The sequence below is a fragment of the Epinephelus lanceolatus genome, chromosome 9, assembly GCF_041903045.1.
Source record: "Epinephelus lanceolatus isolate andai-2023 chromosome 9, ASM4190304v1, whole genome shotgun sequence".
Taxonomy (NCBI): domain Eukaryota; kingdom Metazoa; phylum Chordata; class Actinopteri; order Perciformes; family Serranidae; genus Epinephelus; species Epinephelus lanceolatus.
In genome coordinates, this window is record NC_135742.1 from 45500312 (window position 1) to 45521849 (window position 21538).

Here is a 21538-nt window from a genome sequence, read left to right on the forward strand (position 1 = left end):
TCAGCTGCCTCCTCCCATCGGGTCCACGCCCCCTGCTGCCGCATCCCTACTGCCCTAGTGCAGCGGGCTTCCTCCACCCCTGCTCGGACCTCCTCCTGGATCAGCTGACGCCTTTCCTTTCCCTGGGCCTTGTTGAAGTGAGGTCTTGGGTTGCTCCCGAGACCTGACCGTCCAGACGCCACTGTTCCCACCAGCTCACTGTGTCGCAAGCAGGACTCAGCCTGGTTGCCTCGTGAGCCTTCCACTTCCTGCCGGTTCTTACTTCTATGCCAGCCGAGGAGACTTTGACGTCACTGGGGTCCCTATACAGCAGCACCTCTCTTGCTTGGGTGACCATAAACTCCTCTGTCAGACTACTGAAGGGCAGTTTCAGCTTGTTGTTCCTCCCGTACAAGGCAATGCTGCTGAGGCTTCGTGGTAAGCCCAACCACTTCCGCAGGAAACAGCTGACCTTCCTCTTGAAGCACTCCACGGTGGTCAGTGGCACATCATAGACCAGCAGTGGCCAGAGAAGTCGTGGCAGAATGCCATGTTGGTAGATCCAGGCTTTAAACTTGCCTGCTAATCCTGACTTATCCACTGCTGTCAGCCAGGTTCCCAACTCCTCTGATGTTGCTTGGAGTGCTGCGGTGTCCTTCAAGGTGCAGTCATAGATCTTGCCCAGGCTCTTAACTGGCTTCTCTCCCACAGATGGAATCTGGGTGCCTCTACATGAATAGCAAGCAATTTGTCAGCATTACCAAACAACATTAGTTAATATTAGCCAGCTAAAAACCACAAAATTACATCACATGTTAAGGGAGCGTATCTGTGTTTCCAGGGTTCTGTTTCCCGGGTTCTATGTTCCCCACTTAACCCTGCAAAAAAGGTTCTATGTTCCCTGCTTACACAAAAAAGGGTGCTAGTGCTATGTGCTATGTTGCCCGCTCAACCAAGCGGGAAACATAGAACCCTTTTTGTGTAAGCGGGGAACATAGAACCTTTTTTGCAGGGTTAAGTGGGGAACATAGAACCTGGGAAACATAGAACCCTGGAAACATAGGGATGACCCCCTAGGACACTACATCCCCAGTGGAGAGTGAACAGCATTTCAGACCATAGCCGCTGTAGCAACTTGAGTTTAGCTAGTGCAACCTCAGTCCCGTGGTTCACAACAGGCTTGTGGCCAGCAGCATTGTGGTGTCTAACAGCCAAAATACATGGGGCACAGACATGACACATCACATAGTCCGAGCAAGGCGGGTTTTCTACCTGCTACACTCACTCCCTCTCTGTAGTGTGTGGTTCCTGCCAGCTTCACTGTGTGTGTAGGCCTATTGTGTGACAATGCAGTTGGTTTCACAGGGTTTGCAAGAATAAAGGTTATATTAACTGGTACTGAATTAATTAACTGGATTGTTTTAACAACAGGATGCACTGATTTGATTGATCTACAGTATTTTAATGTGAAATGTAAAAACACAAGGTCGCTAAGCTGTGTCGAATTGCCACAGGGTATTTTATTTAATTATTTTTAAACAGATTGCACTTTTTTTTTTAACAGTTCTATGTCAGTATGCTGTGGAGGGCACACAACACACACACTCACACACACACACACACACACACAACATTGTGCTAGAACAAATTTTGTCTATTCCTTTTGTATTCATTCCCACTAGATATTTTGGCTTGATTTAAGTTATAGAACATTCAATATGGGAATATGAAAAAGCCTCTGCTGAAATGTGTATGTTCATTATACCACATTTAGTCCATTTGCCCTTGTGGTTCTTTGTGTTATTTTTTCTGTGACAGTGGAAATTATGTATATGAATTATATGCTGGATTGTATTGAAAAGTGCCAATTTTAAACTGACAAGTACATTGCTCTGCAGTACGTTCTTACAACAAGGCTTAGGTTGAAAATAACTACATCCAAACACAGTCTTGATTTGGTAAGAACACCTTTCTTTAAGACTTGGTAACTTTATTGCATTGTGTGTGTTTGGCTCCAACTGCCCCCCCAGGGTCACCGTTCACCCGGGCCAGCTTAAAGAGCAAGAACGAGAGCTCGTCTTACTTCAGGAGGAAAGAGAAGAGGATTCGCTTCACCATCCGCCGTTTGGTCAAATCCCAGAGCTTCTACTGGACTGTGTTGTGTCTGGTTGGCCTCAACACGTTGTGTGTAGCCATAGTACACTATGACCAGCCCGAATGGCTCACCTATGCACTATGTGAGCTCCAGCAGTTGTATACATTGTCACCAACTGTCATGCAAACCAATATGCCTTCATCATATAACTATTTATCTTACCACTACTCTTATATTTGGCTGTGTATACATTCGGGAATTAGAATATCCACCAGTAAGTATTAAGTTTCACCCAGTGGCATCAACCCTGAACCTTTACTTACTAGAAAGAATTTAAGTAAATAATTTGAATTTAAATCAATAAAACACACCCTTGCTCAATCCAAAGCATTTAGGGGTTTGCCGCTACAGCCTTGCTTGAGCTGGCATGATCAGTAGCTTATAGTGGCTAATGTTAGCTAACTTTAAATTAAGATTGCTGTGTAACTGACATTACTGAGTCAGTTTGCTGACTCATACTGGTGCCACTTTTTAATATTTCAGCATTTATCATGTTCCTGAAATTGTCACTTGTGACTACAACTGTTAGACAAAACTTACATAGTCTTGCTTTAAAGTTGGCTGCTCAGATAGAGTGCTACTGTATTTCCTATTTATATCCTGCTCTGCTCAGGCAGATTAAAAAACAAAGACTGGGGCAACCTCTAGCTCACCTGGCAGAGCCCCATGTGCACTGAGTCCTTGCAGCACCCCGGGCTTGATTCCATCCTGTGGCTCTTTGCTGCATGTCATCCTCCTTTTCTATGCTCTCTTTCATGTCATTCATGAGCTGTCCAACAATAAAGGCAAAAAGTCCCCCTCCAAAGAAAAATCTTTAAAAAACAAAAAGAAAAATAAATGCTGGTGTCCTGCTTGAGACAGAGATAGGGACAGTGATATGTGACAGATGTGCAAACATACATCACACAAGTGCCATTGTACATTTCATAAACACACGTGAGCAAATATACATCTCACACACTTAATCATGGGAGTATACAACATTATTTCCTCAAACAATAGACTCTTTTGTGTCTTATTTGCCATGAGCACAGCTGTGTAGGCAACTTTAGCTGCTTCATTGAATTGTATAAATCAGCATGGAGATGTTTGTAACCTGGGGAATTAATCTGTGTGTCTTCTTATTGTCTCTGGACAGACTTGGCAGAGTTTGTATTCCTGGGCCTGTTTCTGGCAGAGATGTCCATGAAAATGTATGGCCTTGGACCCCAGAACTACTTCCACTCCTCATTCAACTGTTTTGATTTTGGGGTGAGTCGTCCTGTTCAGTTGATTCAGTCCTGAGTGATTTTAGCGTGTAAGCATGTGTAGAGTAATTCAAATGGGTCAGGACCAATGCCTCAAAGAAAAAAGTGTGTTTGATTATGGCAAGAATAGCATGTTTGGAGTATTTGAAAATGAAATCTGTGTTTACAGGTTATTATTGGCAGTATTTTTGAGGTGATCTGGGCTGCCATCAAACCCGGGGCCTCATTTGGGATCAGTGTCCTGCGGGCTCTTAGACTGCTCAGGATCTTCAAAGTCACCAAGTGAGTCATCAGGATCATCTGCCTGTGTGTTGGGAATACTGGTTATGCCATTATATTTATGTATACATATATTCATATGTCTGTGTGCAAAGGTACTGGAACTCTTTGAGGAACCTGGTTGTATCCCTTCTCAATTCCATGAAGTCTATCATCAGCCTCTTGTTCCTCCTCTTCCTCTTCATCGTGGTTTTTGCTCTGCTGGGCATGCAGCTGTTTGGTGGCCAGTGAGTAATTTCAAGGTTCCCACACATTTTTACCAATGAATTTGCAGAACTTCTCAATAACATTTTTACAATATTTTACCCTGTTTCCATGACTTTATTTTAAATGGGTAGGCCTGCATACATCCATATTTTATTAAATATGCACTTCCCAGGCATTTGTGGATAAGCAAATTGCTAGCATTTGCTAACTGTACTCGCTTGTTAGACATTCCCTCTGCCTTTTTGGGATATAGAAATTTTATTTGCATTTATTTCCTGTTTTATGAACGTATCTAATAATTATGTTGTGACATTTGTAGGAGCAATACCTTTAGAAAATGTTTGCACTCATCATAAATTTAGGGGCACCACCCTCTGATGGAGAGAAGCGACTAATCAAATTAATAACTCTGGAAATCAATTATTAATTCGTTAGTACACTTATCAATCATGAAACAATCTCAATATCTGGATTATGAATTCTCTATACATTGATCTTAGTTCCTAGCCTGGTTCCAGACCCCGCCCACTCAACTGAGTAGGCTTGCATCTCTGGTCTTTTCAAGGACTCAGTTCGATCCGATTTGATTCGATTCGATTCAGTACAGTTCAATATTGATTCAGTCAAGTATATTTCAATTATGATACAAAATTTGCTTGGATATTAAGATATTTTCTGAGAACTAACGAAGTATATTTAACAAGGAACCCTCTGACCTGGTGCATTACTATTAAAAATACTGTTTACATTAAGAATTGACCCCAAAGCAGTACATTAGTCATCATGTACTTTTATTTAACATTACCTGACCAACACATACAAAATAAATATTTTAAATTAAATCTAATCACAAGGCAGACAATTTAAATGAAGTGGCTACAAAAAATGTAAACAAAGGACATCCATAAGTTTGCTGCCTGTAACCATCTTTATAAAGCTTTTGTGCAATACACTACAGTGGTTGTGATGCACACATTGACTGTATCAGAAGAGAAACAATATACGTAGGTGAACCCTGCAGCAAAGTGAGTCCTCTTCCTCAGAGAGGATCGCCTCCCAGTTTGTTCCTGGCAGCAGAGCAGAGTGAACCATCTTTCTTCTCGGAGGATCTTTGTCCCATGAGAGCAGGCACGCTGCTCTCCGTGTCTGTGTAAACAACGTTCGCTGGCGATTTGACAGTCACTAGAAGCACATTATGACCCTTTGTAAAAGTTTCTGTGTGGTACCTGTGTTGTACATGAGCTAATGTTAGCGGCTAAGGAAGGACTGAGAGGCTGTCCGGTATGTAGCCTGTGTGTGTGTGTGTGTGTGTGTGTGTGTGAGAGAGTGTCTGAGGAGCGTCAGTACATTAGCTTGTTAGCTGTAACGTTAGCCTTGCTGTTTGTCATGTTAATGTTATCGTCAGCAGCCCTGAATAGCTTGTAAAGCTTTAGCATAGTTAGTTAACACGGGAACTGCCCATTGGTTCACCAGCCCATTGGTTCGACATCCCATTGTTCCGACCATATTAAACTCATTGTTCCGAAGTCCGTTCTGAAATCATCATGATGCCCTGTGGTTAAGGTCTGGTTAGGTTTGGGCACAAAAACCACTTGGTTAGGGTCAGGAAAAGATCATGGTGTGGGTTAAAATGATAAAGAAAGTGACAAACTCATAAGCCGTGAGCCTGCTCTGCCTCAAGCAGGTCGCGGCACACCATACGCCTGCTGCGAGCCGTTCAGCACCGCGGACAGTCGGACTAATGGGATGTCGAACCAATGACATGGACCCAGTTAACACATTTGTTATTGGCCCATGTGTTTACTGCTACAGAAAAATAATAAATCTTTAGTTTATTTGCACAACATCGCCTCTCTGCCGTCTTTTATCACGCTTGCTAACGTTAAGTTAACTTTACCAGCAGATCTGTATGAGGTACAAACTGAGGCTACAGTTTGCAGTGTGCTGATGCTTAGTGGTATTTCTTAATCTTTTCTGTGAAACTAATGTGCATTTAATGAACATTCGTACACTGTTAGCGTTATATTTTTAGGGGAAAATGCGAGTGAAATACTCGCACCATAGACCCATGCCTTCAGTGGACGCGCTCCCACCATTGTTTGCTGCTCTGCCTTCATTCAGTGTCCGGCCGTCTCGCGAGATCTCTCGCCATGACCTCAGGTGCTAAATGCTGATCTCGTGAGACTACCTGGGTTGATAGTACTGCAGGCTGCTGCAGTCTGCTACCGGCTGTACAACATGTCCACAGAGGAAAACAGTTATAGTAAAAGATCGATTTTTTAATTAATGAATCGATACTGTGCCATTTAAAGGAAAATTGATTCGAATCGATTAAATCGATTTTTTCAACCCAGCTCTATCGAATAATAGCTTATCTATTTAGCTGTGGCTACTCGCTTATAATAAGGTTGAAAACAATCTTGTTAGCCGTTCGATATTATTATCAATGTTATTATCTACACGTATAAAAATTGTTGCAATCGGCTGGCTTTGTCGCTTCAGGTATAATGTTACTGAAGGCACAGACAAAAAGAAAGAAAACTCAGGACAGACAAGACAATCCTGGACATGTCGAGCAAAACCTAAAAGTTTAAAATAATTTCGATTGTAAGAAAAGAAAGGGTTACGCAGGAACCGAGTGTAAGAGCGTAACAGGTTAAAGCATAAAGAGTATAACTAGAAGGAAGGACGGCAAAAGAAACAAGAGAAAAAAAGAAGTAAAAGTAAAGGAAAAGAAAGTAAAAGTGAAGTGAAAGTCAAAAAGAAAAGTAAAGAGTCCAGAGATGCACCGAGCTCAGTACTTTTATCCGACCAGGTTGAGTGGGCATGTTTGAGGCAAGGCGGGTCTCTTAGTAGGCCTATAGACATTACTTTATTTCGGAGGACACTTACTGAACTTTATTTTGCAAGATTATATACTTGAACATGTTACGCGCAATAGACACATACTCTTCCCATTATGGTCAAAATTGACTCTTAACATCAAATTAGATTTAATACGATTATTATACCGCATATATCAGCGGAACACAGGTTTAAATGTTTCATGCACAAACACAAACTAGTCTGCAGTTACTTCAGAATACTAAATGAGAAAGCACATATTAATAAAGACAAGTTAATTAATCAATCTAACTATATCTTAACTCGAAATATAATATGGGATTCCTACGGGAACCCTTCTTAACTATCCTCACAAGGTCGCAGTATGACTCCATGTTAAATGAGGGATTAAACACATGAAATTATAACTCACTCATACTATGACCTACAAGAGTGGGGAAAAAATCATTCAACTAAAAAACAAGGATTATGCACAGTTACAATGTTAGAACGTGGATAAAATGTATAGTTTTAATTTCAAGAGACATTTCAAGTTGGTTAACAAGAGAAACTTAGTCTCTGCTCAGGAATTCATCCTGAATTTACGACTCTCATCTGGACCTCTTATCTTACTTTCACCAGGGTGAGAGAAAGATAGAGCGGGGGGGCCCCCTAGATGTGACAAAAGGAAGAGAGGAGGTGGTTTTATTGGAGGTAGAGTATTCAGTCCTGTTTCACCAAAGATATGATCCTTTAGTGTTGGTTGAGTTGTCAAAACGCTGGATTTTCCCAGGATGGTAATCAGCAAACTGGGATCTGGATGGTTTCCAATTGACACCTTTACCACCCTTAGCATCAGGTTGATGGTGAAAGAGTTAATCAACTTTGAGGTGAGGCTGGGACAAAGCAATAAACATTTGACCCTCAGAGTGGCCCATCTCACCCCTGTCCATTTACTTACAATCTAGGTTTTGGGAGAGTTCAGAAGGCTGTTTTTCCTACACCTTGCCTGAACTTGAGCGCTTGTGATACCTTAATAAAATAAAGTTGATTGCTGTCATGTCCCTTTAGTCCCCCACCATTCTATTGGATCTATGATCCAACACACAGGCCATGATGCCATGATCTGGACATAGATGCCTGAATAACAATACCTGGTGATTAAATCAAATACGTATATTTATACGTCGATACTACCGACGTTTCAAAGAGCATACAGCGCAGTACTAGATTCTAAATTAGTAATACAAAGAAAGTATTTTGTGTAACATTATGAATATAATAACAATAGCCAAAAACAATGTATATTTGTATGTATTTTTCTAAAACGTTCTTTTAATTCCAGACCATTTTCAAGTCTGGAAAACACTTCCTAATTTCCTAGTTTATCCAGGAATTTCATGAATGTAGGAACCCTGTAATTTGTTTCTACTGCCGCTGATTATAGTTATAGTTGTTTTTTAAAAAGCCTTTGAACCTGTAATTCTCAGAATCATAATCCAGTCAAATGGAATCAGTCCAACTTACTCCAGTGATAGCAGCCCATAAATCAGCTTAAAAACCTACTTCCTGTCGCTTGCAGCACTGATTTTGGTCATGTGAGCTGCTTCCTTCTGTTGGCAAAGAACGGACTTGAACCCGAGATTGCAGCTTGCAGCTGTATTTATTGTTTGTTGTTCTATGTCACACCTTAAATTGCCGTGAGCTGAAATGAGGTGGAAACATGAGACTTGGCCCAATAACTGGAAATGATGTGCATATCCCTCCCATGGCATGTGACCCCCATCGGTCACATGGTGGTGCTGTCATTAATATCCAAAAATACAATTTTGGAAAGGCTACGCATCTCACACCGCATGTCCAATGACTTGAAATCTGGAACAACATCAAGGTTAATGTGCTCCATAAAAAAGCCTCCTGGAACGTAGAGGTCTGCCATGACAGATTTTTTTTTTTTACTAATTTGCATAATAAAAATATAAAATGAATAGAATATTTGTTAATTTTGACTCTATCAGCACCAAATTTAGACCACAGCCTTGTCGGACTGACACACAGATTTTGGTTATAAATGAACAAGATTGGTCAAAAACCTGGCCATAGTCAATCTCTGTCTTGGCAAAGGGAGGGGCTTGGCAGGTAAATGGCTATAACTCATTAACGATTTGTCCAGTCATCATAAATCTTGATAGATGTCTTCAGTACCTTTTGAGGACTCGGCATACCAAATGATGATGACGGGACTTTGAGTGTGCTGTTAATGAAATGCTGCACACATTGTAATGATGAAACAAATATGCTGTTGGTCTCACTCCTTCTTTGGACAAAATTAAACTGAAGCCCAAAATCCGCTGATTGCTACTTTCGGGTTTTATTTTGGCAATTGAGCACCCTCCTTTTGTTGGCCAAAAAATGGCTTACACACGAGATAGCTGCTTGCAGATGTAAATTTCAGAATATTTTTTAATACTAAGGCTCAGACACAACATGGTTATTGTATCAATCAATTTTATTGATTTATTTTATTTTGTTTTTAAAAAAAACCCTTTAACGGGGGAAAAAACGGTAGAAACCTCAGGAAGAGCAACTGAGGAGGGATCCTTCTTCCAGGACGGACAGACGTGCAATAGATGTCGTACAGAACAGATCATAAATTATAAATTAACAGTAATCCGTATGACACAATGAGACAGAAAGAGAGAGAGACAGAGACAGATGCAGGCTACTGTGGTACAATATGTTGAAAGTATATATTAATATCTGATAGTATACATATGTGACAATAATCATATGTGTATAATAACAGTAGAAGTATGACTAATGATAACAGCAGCAGTAGGAGGCATCTGGCAGGACCACGGCAGCAGCACAACCACACACGTCACACTATCCAGGCACCGCTGCAATACCAGTTAACCTGAGAGACAGTGGAGCACAAAGGCTCCGGAGAAGAAGCCGAGTTAGTGACATCCAGAATGGCCGAGTTAGCAAGATGCAGTAATAGGACACGAGAGAGAGAGAGAGAAGAAGAGAAGGAGAGAAGGTGCCCGGTGTATTATAGGGGGTCCTCCGGCAGACTAGGCCTAAGTCTGCCGGAGTAGTCCGGCAGACTAGGCCTAAGTACAAGGCAAGCCTGGGCCAGCCCTAACTACACTTAACAAAAATATAAACGCAACACTTTTGTTTTTGCTCCCATTTTTCATGAGCTGAACTCAAAGATCTGAAACATTTTCTATATACACAGAAGACCATTTCTCACAAATATTGTTCACAAATCTGTCTAAATCTGTGTTAGTGAGCACTTCTCCTTTGTTGAGATAATCCATCCCACCTCACAGGTGTGGCATATCAAGATGCTGATGAGACAGCATGAATATTGCACAGGTGTGCCTTAGGCTGGCCACAATAAAAGGCCACTCTGAAATGTGCAGTTTTGCTTTATTGGGGGGGGTCTGGGGGGGTCAGAAAACCAGTCAGTATCTGGTGTGACCACGATTTGCCTCACGCAGTGCAACACATCTCCTTTGCATAGAGTTGATCAGGTTGTTGATTGTGGCCTGTGAAATGTTGGTCCACTCCTCTTCAATGGCTGTGCGAAGTTGCTGGATATTGGCAGGAACTGGAGCACACCTCCTTTAGCGACAGTGGTAATTGTAATAAGTGTAGCTTATTTGCTGCGTTGGAGGCGAGGCTTAGTGAATTAGAAGCACAGCTCCACACCATGGAAAACCATTCAGTAGCTGCGGTAGTTAGCCAGACCCCTGTAGCCGGTGCGGAGCCACATAGCATAGCCTTAGCCTCTGCTAGCTGTCCTCCGGCAACTCCCGTTCAGCCGGGAGGCTGGGTAACTGTTCGTGAGAGGCGCAGCTCCAAGCCGAAGCCCACGGCTCACCACCAGCCTGTTCACGTTTCCAACCGCTTTTCCCCACTCAGCGACACACCCGCTGAGGATAAAACTCTGGTTAATGGCAGCTCTATTCTGAGGAACGTGAAGTTAGCAGCACCAGCGGCCATAGTCAAATGTATCCCTGGGGCCAGAGCGGGCGACATTGAGTCAAATTTAAAACTGCTGGCTAAAGCTAAATGTAGATTCAGTAAGATTGTTATTCACGTCGGCAGCAATGACACCCGGTTACGCCAATCGGAGGTCACTAAAATTAATATTGCCTTGGTGTGTGAATATGCAAAAACGATGTCGGACTCCGTAGTTTTCTCTGGACCCCTCCCAAATCTGACCAGTGATGACATGTTTAGCCGCATGTCATCATTTAATCGCTGGCTGTCCAGGTGGTGTCCAGCAAACGATGTGGGTTTCGTTAATAATTGGCAAACTTTCTGGGGAAAACCTGGTCTTATTAGGAGAGACGGCATTCATCCCACTTTGGATGGAGCTGCTCTCATTTCTAGGAACCTGGCAAACTTTATTAGTAAATCAAATCCCTGACAACCCAGAGTTGAGACCAAGACTCGGAGACGCAGTCCTATACGCCTCTCTGAGCTTCTAGTTCAGTTACCCACCCATAGTTTTCATAGTTTTATACAAACAGTGTCTGTCCCCCGACCACCTAAATTATCGAAATCTAAAATTAAACAAAGAGGAGTTGTGCATAACAACCTCATAAAAATTAAAACCTCTTCTGTGACAGAAAGACAAAACAGGAGAATTAAATGCGGACTGTTAAATATCAGGTCTCTATCGTCTAAAGCAGCGTTAGTAAACAAATTAATATCAGATAATCATATTGATTTACTCAGTCTCACAGAAACCTGGCTGTGTCAAGATGAATATGTCAGTCTCAATGAGTCCACTCCTCCCAGTCATAATAATACCCACATTCCTCAAGGCAGCGGCCGAGGAGGGGGAGTTGCAGTCATTTTTAACTCCAGTCTGTTAATCAGCCCTAAACCTAAACTAGATTATAATTCATTTGAAAGCCTCGTTCTTAGTGTTTTACATCCGACCTGGAAAACCTCGCAGCCACTTTTATTTGTTATAGTGTACTGTGCTCCTGGCCCGTATTCTGAATTTGTATCTGAATTCTCAGAGTTTTTATCCAGTTTAGTTCTTAAATCAGATAAAGTTATTATTGTAGGCGATTTTAACATTCATGTCGACGTTGATAATGACTCCCTGGCTACCGCGTTTATCTCATTATTAGACTCCATTGGCTTCGATCTAGTTCTGACGTATGGAATTGAAATTGATAACCTAAAAGTCTTTCCACAGAATCCCTCGCTATCGGATCATTATCTGATTACTTTTGATTTCTTTTTACCCAATTACACGCCACTCAGCAACAGTTACTATACTAGATGTTTATCAGATAGTGCTGTCGCAAAATTTAAGGAAATGATTCCTCTGTCGTTAAATTCAATACCAAGTCCCTCAGTAACAGAGGTTTCCTGTACTGACTTTGATCATTTTGTCGATAGCGCCGTAGGCTCGCTGTGAACAACACTTGACTCTGTAGCTCCTCTTAAAAAGAAGTTAAAAAAGCAAAGAAAGTTCGCTCCTTGGTATAACTCTCAAACCCGCAAGTTAAAACAAATATCGCGAAAATTTGAAAAGAATTCGCAATTGACCAAACTGGAAGAATCTCGTTTAATCTGGACAGACAGTCTCAAAACTTATAAGAGGGGCCTCCGCAATGCCAGAGCAAACTATTACTCAGCATTAATAGAAGAAAACAAGAACAACCCCAGGTTTCTTTTCAGCACTGTAGCCAGGCTGACTGAGAGTCAAAGCTCTATTGAGCTTTGTATTCCTTTAGCCCTTAGCAGTAATGATTTTATGAGCTTTTTTAATGACAAAATTCTAACTATTAGAGGCAAAATTCATGACCTCCTGTCCTCAGATAGTACCTATCTAACTTCAAACACAGCTGTAAGACCTAATATATATTTAGATTGCTTCTCCCCAATTTCTCTTCAAGAATTGACAGCAGTGATTTCTTCATCTAAATCATCAACGTGTCTCTTAGACCCCATCCCAACTAGGCTACTTAAAGAGGTCTTTCCTTTAGTTAACACTCATATATTAGATATGATCAATATATCCTTATTAACAGGCCATGTACCACAGTCTTTTAAGGTAGCTGTAATTAAACCTCTACTAAAAAAGCCCACCCTGGATCCAGAGGTGTTAGCCAACTATAGACCAATATCTAATCTTCCCTTTATGTCAAAGATCCTTGAGAAAGTAGTCGCAGACCAGCTGTGTGATTTTCTCCATGATAATAATTTATTTGACCTTCTGATTGCTTCAGACAAAGGACTTGTCTCTGTACTTGTTTTATTAGATCTTAGTGCGGCGTTTGACACAATTGACCATCAAATTCTACTGCAGAGACTGGATCACTTAATTGGCCTAAAAGGTTCTGCACTAAGCTGGTTTAAATCTTATTTATCTGATCGTTTTAAGTTTGTTGACATTCATAATGAATCATCCTTACATACCAAAGTTTGTTTTGGAGTTCCGCAAGGTTCTGTGCTCGGACCAATCCTATTTACTCTATGTATGCTTCCTTTAGGTAACATCATTAGAAATCACTCTATAAATTTCCATTGTTATGCGGATGATACTCAGTTGTATTTATCGATGAAGCCAGAAGAAAGTAATCAATTAACTAAACTCCATAACTGCCTTAAAGACATAAAAACTTGGATGAGCACCAATTTCCTGATGTTAAATTCAGACAAAACTGAAATTATTGTTCTTGGCCCCAAACAACTCAGAGACTCTTTATCTGATGACATAGTTTCTCTAGGTGGCATTGCTCTGGCCTCTAGCACTACCGTAAGAAACCTCGGAGTAACATTTGATCAGGATTTGTCTTTTAATTCTCATTTAAAACAAACCTCACGGACTGCATTTTTTCATCTGCGTAATATTGTGAAAATTAGGCCTATCCTGACCCGAAAAGATGCAGAAAAATTGGTCCACGCTTTTGTTACCTCAAGGCTGGATTACTGTAACTCTCTATTATCAGGTAGCTCTAGTAAGTCCTTAAAAACTCTCCAGCTAATTCAGAATGCAGCAGCACGTGTACTAACAGGAACTAAGAAACGAGATCATATTTCTCCTGTTTTAGCTTCTCTGCACTGGCTCCCTGTAAAATCCAGAATTGAATTTAAAATCCTACTGTTAACTTATAAAGCTCTAAATGGTCAAGCTCCATCATATCTTAGTGAGCTCATAGTGCTATATTATCCCACCAGAACACTGCGCTCTGAGAACGCAGGGTTACTCGTGGTCCCTAAAGTCTCCAAAAGTAGATCAGGAGCTAGAGCCTTCAGCTATCAGGCTCCTCTCCTGTGGAATCATCTTCCTGTTACAGTCCGGGAGGCAGACACCGTCTCCACATTTAAGACTAGACTTAAGACTTTCCTCTTTGATAAAGCTTATAGTTAGGGCTGGCTCAGGCTTGCCCTGTACCAGCCCCTAGTTAGGCTGACTTAGGCCTAGTCTGCCGGAGGACCCCCCCCCTATAATACACCAGGCACCTTCTCTCCTTCTCTCTCTCTCTCTCTCGTATTCTATTATTGCATCTTGCTAACTTGGCCATTCTGGATGTCACTAACTCAGCTTCTTCTCCGGAGCCTTTGTGCTCCACTGTCTCTCAGATTAACCCATATCGCAGCGGTGCCTGGACAGCGTGACGTGTGTGGTTGTGCTGCTGCCGTGGTCCTGCCAGATGCCTCCTGCTGCTGCTGCCATCATTAGTCATTAGTCATACTTCTACTGTTATTATACACATATGACTATTGTCACACATGTATACTGCCAGATATTAATACATACTTTCAACATATTGTACCACAGTAGCCAGAACTGTAACTATAATATTATTACTTTCAATAATGTTGTTGTAAGCTACTGTTATTACCTGCATCTCTCTCTCTCTCTCTGTCTCTCTCTCTGTCTCATTGTGTCATGTGGATTACTGTTAATTTATTATGCTGATCTGTTCTGTACGACATCTTTTGCACGTCTGTCCGTCCTGGAAGAGGGATCCCTCCTCAGTTGCTCTTCCTGAGGTTTCTACCGTTTTTTTTTTCCCCGTTAAAGGGGTTTTTTGGGGGAGTTTTTCCTTATCCGCTGCGAGGGTCATAAGGACAGAGGGATGTCGTATGCTGTAAAGCCCTGTGAGGCAAATTGTGATTTGTGATATTGGGCTTTATAAATAAAATTGATTGATTGATTGACTGTCGTATACGCCGATCCAGAGCATCCCAAACATGCTCAATGGGTGAGTATGCTGGCCATGCAAGAACTGGGATGTTTTCAGCTTCCAGGAATTGTGTACAGATCCTTGCAACATGGGGCCGTGCATTATCATGCTGCAAGATGAGGTGATGGTCGTGGATGAATGGCACAACAATGGGCCTCAGGATTTCGTCACGGTATCTCTGTGCATTCAAAATGCCATCAATAAAATGCACCTGTGTTCGTTGTACATAACATACACCTGCCCATACCATAACCCCACCACCACCATGGGCCCCTCGATCCACAATGTTGACATCAGCAAACCGCTCACCCACACGACGCCGCACACGCTGTCTGCCATCTGCCCTGAACAGTGAAAACCGGGATTCATCCGTGAAGAGAACACCTCTCCAATGTGCCAGTTGCCATCGAATGTGAGCATTTGCTCACTCAAGTCGGTTACGACAATGAACTGCAGTCAGGTCGAGACCCCGATGAGGACGACGAGCATGCAGATGAGCTTCCCTGAGACGGTTTCTGACAGTTAGTGCAGAAATTATTTGGTTATGCAAACCGATTGTTGCAGCAGCTGTCTGGTTGGCTGGTCTCAGACGATCTTGGAGGCAGTGGTGTAGTCTAGTTTATTGTAGTGGGTATACTGTGATGATTCCCTCCCAGCCTCGTAGGGAGGCCTGGCAGGGACCTATTCATGGGTACCAGTGACGTCAAGTTGACGAGACCGCCGCCATATTTGTGTCCGATTTGACCGTACCTGTAAGTTTCGCTATGGCAGTACACACCTCACACTTAAACAAGACGGAGAGACAACGATATTTGTTAAAAATTTCCATTATTGGTTGTGACCCATATTTAGTACGCTCAACAGTATTTTGTCCGCTAACCTCTGCAACATGCTGTGTGTGTCCGTCCGTCTGTCTGTCCACCGGCCACTTCATTAGGTCCACCCGTGCAATTTAATCCAACAGCTCTGTCATACATTCTACTTTATGAAGCTTTTTACATTTTCAGTTTTTGTTGACATTGTCAGAAAGGTGATAATTAAGCTTTATGTTTATTATTAAGGTTGTACTGGGTGGTGCTGGCGTACTGGAGTGTAATATATTAAAGTGTTCCTAATATTTTGTCCCCCTCAATATCTGTTAATGGATTGGGCAAAATTATGAGAACACCACACAATATAATGCACTCCAGTACACCAGCACTATCCACTATGACCTCTATAATAAACATAATGTATAATTATCACCTTTTTGACAATGTCAACAAAAACCCAAAATGTATAAAGTTAAGCTTCGTAAAAATAGCATTTATGGCATAACCATTGGATTGGATTGCATTAGACCGCACAAGTGTTACCTAATGAAGTGGCCGGAGAGTGTGTATTATATTTAAGGATCCACACCACGACAAGAGTAGGTATGAATAATTAGTGACTGACATCAGCTCAAACCACAAGCTTTTGAGTGTACCGTAATCAGATAACGTTAGCATAAGACAATGTGAATCTCCATTGAGGTAGCTAACATCACGTTAGGTAACGTAGTGTCGGGCTGTCGGCGTTAATCATACGGCATCTGAAGTTAATCATGTTTCGCGTGTTTTGTAAGGGGTTTTCAAAGACTAAAATGAAAATTAGATAGAGTTGAGGACTTACCGGACACGAAGTGTTGACTGCACAACCTGGAGTTAATGTTAGCTGTTGGCTGCCAGTGGCCTCTTCTTATCGCAGCCAACCATTTATTCCGCCGGTCTACATCCTTTGGGATGGAATAAAACTGCAGTCCGGGGTTTCTTTGTCGACTGGTATCACAGCCAACAGCACAACATATTCCTGGCATGCTTCAAGTAACATACATTTTCGGTCTCTCACTGATTTTCCTCTTGCTCCACTTGTTTTGGTAATGTGACAATGCTGTGACCTGTGACCTGACTGCTGTGAGCGGACACAAATATGGCAGTGTGAAAACACTGTGACCTCATGTGGTCTTGATGATCACTGCCAAACTCAAGCCACAGACAATAGAGCGCTCGGGGTGGGGGGGGCATTCCCCTGCAAAATGTATTTTATTGCAGTTATTTACCTGGTATTTGCGAAACAAAATCACTTAAGTTAAAGTTCTGTCACAAAACTATATTGTTACGGATCTTTGCACATTTTTAAGTGGGTATACGGAAATCTTGGAGCTTTCTTAGTGGGTATACGGCGTATACCTGCGTATCACGTGGACTACACCACTGCTTGGAGGTGAACATGCTGGATGTGGAGGTCTGTGACGGCAGAGTATGTAGCCAAGCTCTCTATGACCTGCTCAACTCAGTCACAGGCATCAGACTCAGATATAATATTAGAATCCACCTGGGCAGCTAATTCTAACAGTGTTTGCACAGTCTCAGGGAGCACCATGATCTGTGATGCGTCCATATATCAAATGTGCACACCGCTCCCTACCGTATTAGATGGGTAGCACAGTCAGCACGGAGCTGAAGAAGAGCGGCTACTGACGTCACTCTCCTGCGCCGCTCAGATTGCCAAATCGTTTTCGAATTATGGGCACTATTTTGCGGGCAACCTGATCTCACAGAAATACGTGAAATGACCACGACCTCTTAACACTGCATTCCGTGGTGGCAGCACGTAATGTGTTGAAATTACGTGCCGGTACCACGGAAACAATGCCAATGTAAAGTCAATTAGGATCCATTGTCGTGGTGTTCACACGAAATCCCTGATTCAACAACGTCCTGTATAGACACAAAAACACAAAAGTGTTCTTGATATTAAAACGGCAAACATATTTCTCTGTTATAATTACCCACCAATAATAATAATAATAATAATAATAATAACATGATAGTTCGGCTGTACTAGATATTTGATATAGGCCTATCCAAATATTCAGTCCCAAAAATGCCGTTTCTACATTACTAGCTAAATTATCTGAAATTAACCATCATCCTTACCTTTTCTTAACATAGTTCATCTAGATGCAGTGTCGTTACTAGTTCGGCTTTAATAGACATTTGATATATTCAGTAGATGTATCTTTTTACGACTCTATTTTACAACAAGCCGTAAAAAACCTACCGTCCCAAAAACGCAGTTTTTAGAGTACTATCTAAAATATCTGAAATTAGCCAACATCCTTGCTTTTTTTCTTAACATAGTTCATCTAGGTGCAGTGTCATTACTAGTTCGGCTTTACTAGATATTAGATATATTCAGTAGATCTATCTTTTTACGACCCTATTTTACAAGCCACAAACAAACCTACCGTCCTAAAATCGCAGTTTCTAGTGTATTAGCTAAAATATCAAAAATTAGCCGACATCTTTACTTTTTCTTAACATAGTTCATCTAGGTGGAGTGTAATAACTAGTTTGGCTTTACTAGATATTAGATATATTGGGTAGATATATCTTTTTACAACCCTATTTAGAACCCTACTTTGCAAATCAGAAGAACTACAACTACAGTACAGGCCAAAAGTTTGGACACACCTTCTCATTCAATGCATTTTCTTTATTTTCATGACTATTTACATTGTAGATTCTCACTGAAGGCATCAAAACTATGAATGAACACATGTGGAGTTATGTACTTAACAAAAAAAGGTGAAATAACTGAAAACATGTTTTATATTCTAGTTTCTTCAAAATAGCCACCCTTTGCTCTGATTACTGCTTTGCACACTCTTGGCATTCTCTCCATGAGCTTCAAGAGGTAGTCACCTGAAATGGTTTTCCAACAGTCTTGAAGGAGTTCCCAGAGGTGTTTAGCACTTGTTGGCCCCTTTGCCTTCACTCTGCGGTCCAGCTCACCCCAAACCATCTCGATTGGGTTCAGGTCCGGTGACTGTGGAGGCCAGGTCATCTGCCGCAGCACTCCATCACTCTCCTTCTTGGTCAAATAGCCCTTACACAGCCTGGAGGTGTGTTTGGGGTCATTGTCCTGTTGAAAAATAAATGATCGTCCAACTAAACGCAAACCGGATGGGATGGCATGTCGCTGCAGGATGCTGTGGTAGCCATGCTGGTTCAGTGTGCCTTCAATTTTGAATAAATCCCCAACAGTGTCACCAGCAAAACACCCCCACACCATCACACCTCCTCCTCCATGCTTCACAGTGGGAACCAGGCATGTGGAATCCATCCGTTCACCTTTTCTGCGTCTCACAAAGACACGGCGGTTGGAACCAAAGATCTCAAATTTGGACTCATCAGACCAAAGCACAGATTTCCACTGGTCTAATGTCCATTCCTTGTGTTTCTTGGCCCAAACAAATCTCTTCTGCTTGTTGCCTCTCCTTAGCAGTGGTTTCCTAGCAGCTATTTGACCATGAAGGCCTGATTGGCGCAGTCTCCTCTTAACAGTTGTTCTAGAGATGGGTCTGCTGCTAGAACTCTGTGTGGCATTCATCTGGTCTCTGATCTGAGCTGCTGTTAACTTGCCATTTCTGAGGCTGGTGACTCGGATGAACTTATCCTCAGAAGCAGAGGTGACTCTTGGTCTTCCTTTCCTGGGTCGGTCCTCATGTGTGCCAGTTTCGTTGTAGCGCTTGATGGTTTTTGCGACTCCACTTGGGGACACATTTAAAGTTTTTGCAATTTTCCGGACTGACTGACCTTCATTTCTTAAAGTAATGATAGCCACTCGTTTTTCTTTAGTTAGCTGATTGGTTCTTGCCATAATATGAATTTTAACAGTTGTCCAATAGGGCTGTCGGCTGTGTATTAACCTGACTTCTGCACAACACAACTGATGGTCCTAACCCCATTGATAAAGCAAGAAATTCCACTAATTAACCCTGATAAGGCACACCTGTGAAGTGGAAACCATTTCAGGTGACTACCTCTTGAAGCTCATGGAGAGAATGCCAAGAGTGTGCAAAGCAGTAATCAGAGCAAAGGGTGGCTATTTTGAAGAAACTAGAATATAAAACATGTTTTCAGTTATTTCACCTTTTTTTGTTAAGTACATAACTCCACATGTGTTCATTCATAGTTTTGATGCCTTCAGTGAGAATCTACAATGTAAATAGTCATGAAAATAAAGAAAACGCATTGAATGAGAAGGTGTGTCCAAACTTTTGGCCTGTACTGTATGTTGCTGATATGTATCAAACTGCATGACGCGGTCCCAGGGAATTGTAGTTTTTAAAAAATATAAGTGTTTTTCCTATATTTGGAAGTTGTAAGTACTGAATTGAGAGTACACTGTGGACTTTAGGGGGATGGTAAACACACTTGTGTAATCAGATTTTAAATATCTAATTTCTAAATGGGTGAAAATGAATTTTATCCATATTTTACCCATATCTGACAGCACCCCCAGTTGTTGACTACACTCACATGATAGTTGAGGTCACTTGGTCCCATGTCTGTACCCCCTTTAGTTGTTGAGTTATAAGCCCTCAAACATGCACTGAGGTCAGGGTTTAAAGGTGAATGGCTGAAAGCAGGAGCCATGCAGAATCTTCATACTGACATATGTTACTCTCCAGGTTGAGACCTTTACAATGATGTATTTGGTTTAGCTCTACGACAAAGTTCTGATTTTTTCATTTTTTGGACACGAGCCATGCCAGGTGTAGTTTCAGAAAGCACTTTGAAGGCCCAGTGTATAAAATGATTTTTGTTTGTTTCTTTGCTTGTTTTTTTTTTCTTTTTTACTGTAGATACTTACTAAAATGAGTCATCCTCAGACAATACAATACTACTAAAAAGTAAAACCAATAATAACAATAATGAAATAAGCAAAAATAATATTAAATTATATTGAAATTTTAAAATCTATTTACAGAGTGGAATGGTAGCCTAATAGATAACTTAGATAGTATTTATTATTGTTAAGACACTTTATTATTGCTTAGATACTATTTAGCCTATTATTGTACTTACTTTTAGCATGTACTTTTATCTACTGTAGGCTATATGTTTTAATTTATTTAATAATGAATTTATTTTATGTTAGGCCTACATCTTAATCTTTTATGTCATTTATCATATTTCTCCAGTGTTTCCATAGTGGGAGCGTGTGCGCCGGGGGGTGGGGGGGGTTGGTGGCCGCTGGTTCTGTGGCGCTGGCTTGGGGTCCGCTCTCCCCTGGTGGAGTGGAGGGTGGCCTGGTTGCCGCCGCGGCCGCCTCCCTCCATGTGATGGTGTTTCCTCTCTGGTTCTTCCGTGCTCAGCCTTATTTTTTTCTTCTTATTTATCTATTTATTAGTGGCATTTGGATTCGGTTACGGCAGACGGACGGCAATCTGAAATGGAATGAAGCCCACACACGGCAGCTACAAAACAGTAGTGGAACGTGCCCCATCCGCCCACAGCATAATGCTCTTAAAGCCCTACGCTATCAAAAGCTGGCAAAATAGATTTATTTTATTTTATGACCTTGACATTAACCAGTCATATTATTGAGTTATCAAGGACACTTCCGTGTTTTTGTGTGTATATAGGAATGTTAAAGGTATCATTGAGGAAAACGAGGTTGACGTGACATTATTGAATCAGGGAATCCGTGTGTCCACCACAAAAAAGGATCTTAATTGACTTTACATTGGCATTGTTTCCGTGGTACCGGCACGTAATTTCAACCCATTACGTGCTGCCACCACG

The 21538-nt window shown here is 41.6% G+C and overlaps 1 protein-coding gene across 7 annotated transcripts in view; it reads left to right on the forward strand.

Annotated features, from left to right (window-relative positions):
- The window catches only part of cacna1ba (calcium channel, voltage-dependent, N type, alpha 1B subunit, a), a 775969-nt gene that overhangs the window by 381428 nt on the left and 373003 nt on the right, over nt 1-21538 (forward strand). For all 7 annotated transcript variants that reach the window (XR_013492059.1, XM_078170996.1, XM_078170991.1 and 4 more), the window contains 4 exons: nt 2010-2216; nt 3273-3385; nt 3551-3663; nt 3756-3887. Coding sequence is in view for 6 of the 7 variants with exons in the window: in XM_078170996.1 (XP_078027122.1) it covers nt 2010-2216; nt 3273-3385; nt 3551-3663; nt 3756-3887 (565 nt within the window). In the remaining variant the exon portion in view is untranslated. The remainder of the gene's footprint in view (nt 1-2009; nt 2217-3272; nt 3386-3550; nt 3664-3755; nt 3888-21538) is intronic.